The sequence below is a fragment of the Mytilus edulis genome, chromosome 2 (genome assembly GCF_963676685.1).
Source record: "Mytilus edulis chromosome 2, xbMytEdul2.2, whole genome shotgun sequence".
Lineage (NCBI taxonomy): Eukaryota > Metazoa > Mollusca > Bivalvia > Mytilida > Mytilidae > Mytilus > Mytilus edulis.
The window spans coordinates 98,584,864-98,595,218 of record NC_092345.1 but is presented as its reverse complement, the minus strand read 5'-3'; the positions used below and the strand labels follow the sequence as shown (position 1 = coordinate 98,595,218).

General features: G+C 31.6%; 1 protein-coding gene across 7 annotated transcripts in view; it reads right to left on the bottom strand.

Annotated features, from left to right (window-relative positions):
* The window catches only part of LOC139513647 (plexin domain-containing protein 2-like), a 72,843-nt gene that overhangs the window by 5,409 nt on the left and 57,079 nt on the right, over positions 1–10,355 (bottom strand). For 3 of the 7 annotated variants that reach the window (XM_071302321.1, XM_071302320.1, XM_071302322.1), the window contains 5 exons: positions 7,822–7,917; positions 7,171–7,313; positions 4,166–4,489; positions 2,141–2,186; positions 1,094–1,224 (listed from right to left, as the gene is read on the bottom strand). In XM_071302321.1, the coding sequence (XP_071158422.1) occupies positions 1,094–1,224; positions 2,141–2,186; positions 4,166–4,489; positions 7,171–7,313; positions 7,822–7,917 (740 nt within the window). Of the gene's footprint in view, positions 1–1,093; positions 1,225–2,140; positions 2,187–4,165; positions 4,490–5,770; positions 5,849–7,170; positions 7,314–7,821; positions 7,918–10,355 lie in introns of all 7 variants that reach the window. The other 4 variants (XM_071302324.1, XM_071302323.1, XM_071302325.1 and 1 more) reach the window with 2 other exon arrangements.

Sequence of the window (10,355 nt, the reverse complement as noted above, 5' to 3'; positions counted from 1 at the left end):
TTTCCTTGGAGTTGGGTAATTTTGTGATTTTACTTTTTTTTCATAATAAAATTGAGAAAGGAAATGGTGAATATGTCAAAGCGACAACCACCCGACCATAGAGCAAACAACAGCCGAAGGCAACCAATGGGTCTTCAATGTAGCGAGAATTCCCGCACCCGTAGGTGTCCTTCAGCTGGCCCCTAAAATATGCATAATAGTACAGTGATAATGGACGTCATACTAAACTCCGAATTATACACAAGAAACTAAAATTTAAAATCATACAAGACTAACAAAGGCCAGAGGCTCCTGACTTGGGACAGGCGCAAAATTGCGGCGGGGTTAAACATGTTTATGAGATCTCAACCCTCCCCCTATACCTCTAGCCAATGTAGAAAAGTAAAAGAATAACAATACGCACATTAAAATTCAGTTCAAGAGAAGTCCGAGTCTGATGTCAAAAGATGTAACAAAAGAAAATAAATAAAATGACAATAATACATAAATAACAACAGACTACTAGCAGTTAACTGACATAAGCATAAATAATACCTTTATGACATACAATGTAGCATCCTGAGGAAAAAAAATAGTTGATTATTTAGGGAATCACTGAAGCATGACCGAAACGGTCCCCCTCTTAGGCAGTCAGTGGGCCCCCACTTATGAAAATTTGTGGATCCGCATAGAATATATCACTGTGAATGTTTCTATTTATAGAATAATGCACCTTGTTGTCTTAAGAATCTAAAGCTCTTGTTTATTATGAAATATAGCACAATGGTGTGGCTTACTGAGAAATATAGATTCCACCACTGCAACAAGTGTGTATATTTCTCCACTTGAGACATTTTAATTTTAATATATGACGTGTGAGGCTTGCAGAGTTTATTTAAATAATTAGAATTTAACTGTTGAGAGTGGAGAAATATGGTTTTAATTGAGCTTTAGTGGTGGAATCTATTTCTCTAATGATTTTTTATCATTTCTATTCAAAGATTTGCAGAAAGTTGTGTTCTTTATATGTGACTTCATCAGGCATGGTTGCCTTTTGTTCATGACATCACAATAGAAAATTCAGAAAACACCTAAATAATTTGCTAGTACATACCTCCATTAGCCACATTCCTGATGCAGATGTCGGATTTTTATAGGCATAAACAAACCAACCAACAATAGCTACTATTAATATCAGTAATACTAAAACTATTCCTATAATCCCTCCAACTGCTTGTTGTGTATCTACAATGTAAAACAACAAATATATCAGTAATACTAAAACTATTCCTATAATCCCTCCAACTGCTTGTTGTGTATCTACAATAAAAAAACAACAAATATCCAATGTAACGGTAATAAATGTCTTACCAATAAAACCAAGGTCTTACAACAGGTATCATTTAAACTTTACATTATCAATAATTCATGAAAATAAGGTCAAGGTCAGATGAGCCTTGTGAGACTGATATGTACATATTACAATCATGTTATACACTGAATATAGTTCACCTAATACAGGGAAACCTGCCAAACACATACAAGACTTCTCAATTTGTTCTGTTTTAGGAGAAATTTCAATTATTAGGCAACAAAGCTATAAAACCAAGAGTTCCAAATGGTGAAGTTGAATTTATCCTTTCAACAGTTTTCTGGAAGCCATTAGGAATAGGATGACCATTATGTTTCACAGACAACAATTGATATGTTCCAATTGCAGTTACAATCCTGTCATTTTGTTCTTGAATGTAACCACTGAATTAAACTTGATCACTAGGGTTTGTACCTACTAAAGCAACAGGACCAGTGCCACATGTGAAGCTGCATCTGTTATACCAGAGATTGAAATTACCCCTAGTTCTAGGTGGGGTACCTGTTGGTCAGTCTTCAGTTTTCTATGTTGTTATGAGAATACTGGTTTTTTTTATTGTTTTTTTGTGTTTTTAGTCATGGCATTTTCAGTTTGTTTTTCGACCAATGTGTTTGAATTTCCCTTTGGTATCTTTTAACTCTTTTTTATCTTTAGAACAGAAACAAAATATAACAATGTCATGAATTATGCACCAACAATTCACTGTAAGATATTGGCCAGTAATTATACCCTCTTACTTTGTTAGCAGAGTATTTTGACACATCAGATCAATCAAATACATGTACTTACTTTTTTGTCTCTGCATTTCACTACAACTTCCTTTTCCACTGCTGATCTGAAAACCAAAGTTTGTAGACATTGAAGTTTGTGTACCAAAGTATTATATTAGTGTGGATTCTTTATTAATATATACAGCTTATATTGTACAAAAACAACCTTCTTCACTCAAATGAAATAAGGGTAGAAAATCATTTAACATACTTTATATTTTACTGTTTTACTATCTGTTTTTCTTGCTAATTTTATTACTAGTTATAGTAAAAAGTATTGAATTAGTGAATGAATGACAACAATCTAAATAAAAAATATAAAATTTAATAATTCATGATTAAACAACATCCAATCCCATAAGGAAACACTAAGTAATATATATTATTGTTTAATATGTGCTAGTTAAAATCACACTCCAATTATACTGGATTTAAGGATCATAAACTATTGGCTTTCCTTCAAGGAGACAGCACCCAACAACTGGTATCAACATATTGACAGCTATGACATAATTACAAAATATGAGTGCTCCAAACTTTGGGCACATTATAGTGTCTTGGGAGGCAATTATATTACGGTAATTGATTGTTAACCTGAGTCCTCTTTTTAAATATGAAACAAGATGTGTAGTTATGACACAAGTGTCCCACCTGGAGCCTATTATTTTTCTAAAACCTAAAGGCACTGGTACCGCATCTTAATATTTTTATATTTTATAATATCTTCCATCAGTTTCTGCTGAGACTCAGATATGAAATTAATCTCCTACTTGGGACTCTATCTGACCTAATTGATAGCTGATTATAAAAGAGGTAGTGACATTTTATATGTTATTATCATCTATCATGCACTTAATACCTATATAGAATAACCTTGCTTGTACAGAGTAAACTATTTAGCAAAAATGCTTTACTTTTATTACATTCCCTTGTCTTTTCCTGTATATTGTCAGGGCATATAACAGGGTCAAATGCTTTACTTTTATTACATTCCCTTGTCTTTTCCTGTATATTGTCAGGGCATATAAGTCAGTCAAATGCTTTTGGTATAAACCATGAGTAATAGATTAAATTTCCACTACCACACATAATACATTTTGTACCAGTTTCATTTTTACCATAGACCTTTTAAAGATTCCAAAACTTGTGGCTTACATTCTACATATGTGCACCAAATCATACAAATAAATAATATATACACCCAATTAAACAAATAAATAATACATACACTAAATTAAAAAAAAACTTCCCTCTCCCGCTTCTAAAATTCAAATTTAACTAAATCCAAAGGGTTGCCATTGATTTACCATATCGGCTTCAAAGCTTTTGTAAATTGAATATATACAAAGAGGCAAACCTGCCTTTTTATTATTTTTCAAAATAAAGATATTAAAGCTTATAACAAAATGAGATGCAAAATTTTTGAAGGAAACACCTGATTAAAAACAAGAATATATTTCAGTTTAACCAAATCATATTTCCATGTTCAGTGAGCTGAAAAATCTTTGTCAAAAATGTTATTTTTGATACAACCTCAAATGTTCCCCCTCACAATATTCCTGTGTACTACGTAAGATTCGAGTTGATGTGACCAAAATATGATGGTAAAACTACCATCACAAATATTTAACCTGAGAATTTACTTATTGACCATCAGATTTATGTTTTCATTAAACAATAAAATCCTCCATTCAGGATAAAAACTTTAATTTGGTATATACATGTAGTATTAAACATACACCAAATATAGAAGATGTTTGCTGAGTTTGCCAGCTTGAGGTGACCACAAATATATTGTCATCTACTTAGACCAAAAACATTAACCTGGTATTGGACAGATCAATGGACAGACTAATAGATGGAGGGGGTGGAACACAAACCATGAGACCTGATTTTTTTTTTACCCAATACCTTTATGGACAGAGCATTAAAATTCCATTCTTTTTCAAATATGTGTAATGCATGCAAAATGAGAAATGGAATCTTGGCTGAAAACTGGTGACGAAATGGGGCCTCAATGACATCCTCCTTGCAATCAAAATACCGATGAACTGTCACAAATTGCAGTAACTTGTTCAGAAGGTTTAACAGAGCTAGAAGTTCTTGGTAATGATGATTGTGTCAACAAGGTAGAAGTTGTTTTGGTTGTAACTGTTGTTGGTGTTGTTGTAACAGTACTTGGTTTTGTTGTAACTGTTGTTGGTGTTGTTGTAACAGTACTTGGTTTTGTTGTAACTGTTGTTGGTTTTGTTGTAACAGTACTTGGTTTGGTTGTAACCATTGTTGTTGGTTTTGATGACCTTATTGTTACAGTTTCCCTGTTAGAAGTCCTTGTTGTTGGAGGAGACTTGGCACATTTGCTACTAGCCTATATAACATGCAGTAAATATTCTATACTAAATTCATGCATTTAAACATACCAAAATCTGAGAAGATCTAACTTGGTCCATTTTATATTAGTTTGATATTTTAATATCAAACTTTCCACTATATCAAAAACATTGTTTGAAAAAAAACAATAAATATTTAATTATATATAAGACAGAAACATTTTCTCAGATTTTGCTAGATTAAAGGGTACCATGCAAATAAAAAATGAAAAGAAAATGTATATATATGCCCTTCATAGCATTGACAATCTGATTGAAATACAGATCGTGTGTGTTTATGCCTTGCTTACAATGATCTGACAAAGCTTGTTTCTACTCTCTGTTTTGAAGACTCATCAGAATTAAATTAAAAATTTAGGCAAAAAATTCCTTGGCTGATGTAATGATTACCAGAACAGAAAATAGAACCAAGTGTTGTCCTTGTAAGCAAAGTGTGGACACAGATCAGTATTTTATATATGTATATAAATGGAAGGTGAGGTATAGTAAGGCTGCAATCATCTGTTAGGATGTTTGGATTAATAAGTTTTCAGTCAGAGGAGGATATTTGATGAAAGGTTGATGTTAAGTAATGCCATTGTTAAGAAACCTTAGAATATTAACTACTCCTTAGGGGTCTGAAATGCAATTTTTGAATATAAACTGTCTGATAATATTAAATAACTTTTAAGTTTTCAGACAAAATTGTTTGCTCATTTAACAAGTGTCAAAAAGATAAAGCTTGTTTTGTCATTGATAAATGCTATGCAAACCAAAAATCTTTCTGTAGAACTATATTTTCAGTATCCATGGTTTTAATACAAATTAACTATATGTTGAAACCACATACTGATATATAAAATAGACAAGAGTTCTCGACCCCAACCGTGATTGACAAGGATTGTCAGCTTTCCTACCAAAGGTTATGGAATCCTGCTTCCTCCACCAACAAAAACTGATCGCAATAGCACAATAGTACTGTGGAATTAAACAATCAATCAATCAATTTAAGTCTGTGTAAATTAGTTAAGATGACTTGTGTGTAGACTTAAATACATCAGACAAGAGAGAGAACAAATATACTGGTACTGGTCAGGGCATAAAAGCAGAGGAACAGAAAAAACATAAGGACAAGCCCCTGCTACTACCAGTCAGATAGAGACTTCAAGTGGTGCATACAATTAACTTAAGATTAGCTACTGCAGTACAATAAGGGTCAATAGTGAGAGATAGAGTGTTATACACACAGCTAGATGATGCATAGCTTGCTACTATTTTACCATTGGGTCACAGGTTGTAACAGTAGGTTTCTTTGTGGTAGTATAAGTTTCATTACAGCGACTGACAGTGTCATGTGCCTGAAGAAAATCAGCTTTGTCACAACATATATAAAGAACATAAAATATGTAATAAAGGATATTAATCAACTACCACACAAAATAATGGAGTAAGTTTCCAAGAACTGCAAATTAGTAATTAGTATTAAAAACCGTCTCAGGAAAATTATCTCCATTTTTAAAATAGAAAAAGTTAACAGTTGTTGCATTTCAATTTCTGAGGAGAAAAATGATTTCTAAGACTGAACAAATTTGATGTCATTGTAAAAATGTTTAAGCTCAAAACAAACTGAAAAATATGAGAAATTTCAGCTGTAAAAAAATCATTACTTGAAATCAAGTTAAAGGACATTTTCTGTCTGAATATCATTATTTGTCAAGGATTTCTTAGAATATTACATCTAGTAGTAGTAATGCAGTTCTTTGAAACAAACTCCACTGTATCAACAAAGCTTTAAACATTCTTAATGCAGCTAAATTGAAAATGTGATAGTGAGTGAAGACAGCCATTTATATTAATAGTCAATACTGCAGAAAACAGTCATCTTCTTTTGTTTATAAATACTTGTGTTTAGTAAGAATTTTTGTTCATTGTACAAGATGACTGTAATAAATAAGGAAAACTTTCCATCAATTTATTTTTTGACATGTTTAATTTTTTTCCTTATAAAAAAACCCATTATAAATAGTTTCTATAGTTTCTAAACCATATAACTGTGGATTCATTATTGTTGGTTGGGTACCAATTTTTGTTTGTTTCAACATGTTCAAGGGTACAGGTTAACCACAAATTCAAATGTTCATTGAATGAAAAATTAATGTAGGCTTTGTTTGCAATGATTGTCAAAACCATGAAATCTAATACATATGTATCCACAAAAACAAGAGTTTTCCTCAATCCACAAAAATGGTGTACCCATGAAAATAACTGAATCCACAGTAAACCAACATTGTTTATCCTTATATTTCACTGTTATATTTCTAACATTGTTTATCCTTATATTTCAATGTTATATTTCCAACATTGTTTATCCTTATATTTCACTGTTATATTTCTAACTATAAAATATGAGTAACTGCCTTCACTAACAATGCTATCACTTATCAAAGAGGATAAACTCCCTAACCACATGCTCCTTATTCATCACATGCTCCTCACTTATCACATGCAGAATTAACAAAAATATGTCCTGGAAATTAAACTATAATCAACTGATTGAAATACCTCTTTAGGTTGAACATAGGGATCTAATCTTCTGTTAGAATAATAATAGTTTAGCTTTATATTCTTTAAAAAAAAAAACTTGCACTAATGGCAATGGTTGGGAGTATTTAATACTTACTAAAGATGTGCAGCCAGCTTTCATCCATTCTTGTCTGTGCCAGTCTATACCATCAGAACAACGACTAATGGCAGAGCACCATTTACATTCAAAGTTAGCATTCTGTTGTATACACTCCTCACAATCACTCGCTACGTTACATGCTTAAAGTAGAAATAAAAGAGAGTAACATTACTACATACAAGGCTGTTTTTATATTCACAGATGCAATATATTTTAAAAATGTGATCTGAATTGAAATAATCATTTTTAAAATTACTAGAAGATGCCAGCAAAATCCTGTTACAATTCTGTCTTTTTTTTGGAATTTTCTGTGGAAAAAAGATTGTTTCCAAGACAAATTTAGGAAGTACAAATCACTTCATTTATATGTGATATTATATAACAAATATATCTGACTGTGTATGGTTTCAGAAGAGTTTTTGTTCAGTGAAATGGGTCTCTTTCTTTAGTTGCACAGAAGACATTTATAAGAATGGATTTTTTTCAAGTTTTTATCTGTCACAGGGTTACTATTAGTTATATAGGTGTATGTGATGTTTTTCATAACTAACAGCAATGTTTTGTGCTTGGTATGAAAAGACCATATAAAAGTTATTTCAACAAAACACTTTATCTAGATTGTACCACAATGATTTTTTTTACACTTACTTAATAAAGGCTCTAGTAGAACAACTGTATTTTCCTCAATTAGCGTCAAATTCACTTCTACTCTGTGGTATTCATAAATAGTTCTCCGTGTTATACCTGGAAAATAATTACAAATATCTTAGACAAATACAAAATAATATTAAGCTATTATATATAACCTATAATGAATATCCTAATGGGAGATACTGCTTAACCACTGACAGTAAGAGTAAAACAGAAGATAAGACAGTTAAGAATAAGTTATATTGGCAACGTTCACCATAGTAGCATTACAGCTTAGACTATAGTGGTCAACAGATAAATTAATCCAAATTCTCAGAAATGAACCAAAGTTAAAATCTTCAAAAGTAACTCAAGCATGAAATGTAATTAAGAAATGATACAAGTTGTGTTGAAAAACTTAAACCTTACAAGTACACAGTGGCTGTAAACATCAAACTAAACAGAAGTCACAAAAGCATGAAATATAGGTCACTGTAATCCAAATATTGATTATTAGCTTTTAACTATACAAAACATGGTAAAGGAAGAAATATCATTCAACTTTAAATAAGTTAGTAAAAAAAGACTTTTTTGCTAAAATGTACCAAATCTAGATATTCAACCAAATAAATAGGCGAACTACAATCTATATGGCCAACCTCTTGGCAAAAGCAGGACATACAAATGTTATATGACACAGAAAAGTCTTATATTCATCATATATTCATATCAATATAGTATCTTATCAGATTGTAATAATGTTTTTCAGTAATGCTATCTTTTATTGTAAAGCTTTTCATTGTTCCTTGTGATGAGTCTCAACATATTTGTTCTTTAAATCTTCCATAACGTGATAACACTCCAAGAAAAAGGATAAATTTTCATGGAATCCACATTTGGTGGGTCTATTTTAGTGGACGAAAATTTATGTCTCACCTCTTTCTCCAGAAGTCACTCCAGTTAAGAAAAGGCCTAACAAACACATTATAATACTAAAGAGGTACCATCTTGGCAAACTATAATGTATGTTTTTACATGCTTAGCATACCCCACTCAGGATTCAAAGTATAGAAAACAGGATGCCAGATAGATTCAAAAGAACACATGCATGACATGTTACAGCTTACCACTGCTAAGCTGCTGACAAAATATGAAGATATTCTGCTCAGTTGTACTTTAGAAAAGGGTGATTGAAATTTTAAATTTGTTACAAATTATTGTGTTCACAGTATCGGCAAATAGAAAGTAGATGTCTAACAGATCTAAAGGTTTACAATTTAAAACTTGATCACTTCAAGGAGGTGACAAAATACTGATTAATGCTTTACAATAGTACAAATGAAAAGTGGGACAAAAATATTAATTTTATTCAACATCTTGAAATACAACATATTGGCAAACAAGAAGAGGTGTCGTGACAGATTAAAAAAGTTACCACATATTACAACTGCTTATGTACGAAGTATTTTAACACATTATAAGTTTCATACGTCTTCAAATCAGAATTCTGCACAATCTTAAAACCAAGGAGTGATCCTATAGATCCAGTATGGTTGTATCAAACAATTCAAAGAATAGGCTAACAGGAAGTAGGTGCTAGAAGATTGGTAAAGTGGTCACAACTGTCAAGTTTCTTATAAAGTCATTCTGTTAGGTAGTAACTCAGAAGTTTGTTTTTTTAACTGTTCAACAAACAAGAACAGATGTTAGTAAAAGAAGATGAATGCAATATAGACTAAACTTGCAGAGTTAGAACCTTTACATATGAAGAAGAAAAAATACTACTGAAACAATTGTCTCCCTTTGTCAAAGAGCAGATAAATAAAATGAAACTTTATAAGCATAGCTTCATACATAGAATTATATAAGGAATTTATTAGAATAGAAAATATACATTGAAGTAGGCACTAAATAATTCAGCTTCTACAAAATTTGTCGGTAAAAATCATGCAAACAGTTCATAAGCATTGTCCCATTCTGATCCATTCTTTATCCATGCAAACTACTAAGCCATCAATAATTCATGCACATGGTCCAACACAATTGTCGTCCCTTGATTTTCGTTGTTCACAAATATAGTCCCTAGTGTTGACAGTGGGTTACTTGCCATTAATTTTTATACCCCTTCCAAATTTATTTCTCCATGTTTAATGCCTCAAATTGCAAGTAGGGGGTGAAATTACACTGTAAAAAAAATTTGGGTCCAGAATTTTAAAGGAAAGTAGTGATTTGGTCCAGGTGAAAAAGGTTGAAAAATAGCACTTCGGAAGCTGTCAAAAGATTTCAAGACGCCCTAAAGATAAAATTGTCCATATTTTGAGTTAGAGCCGATGAAGTTTTCTATAATTTTGATATAATTTGTCCCAAAAGTAGTACAACACACTGTAAAAGTTTCTTTGAGAAAGCGCAGGTGGGATTTTTTTTATTTTCATTTATGTTCTAAAAGAAATGCACTATGAAAAAATTGTGGTCTCGGACCACATAAGCGACCAAGTATTCATAAAATAAAAGAAATATCACATGGTTTAGGAGAATTTTTATCTTTTTTATTT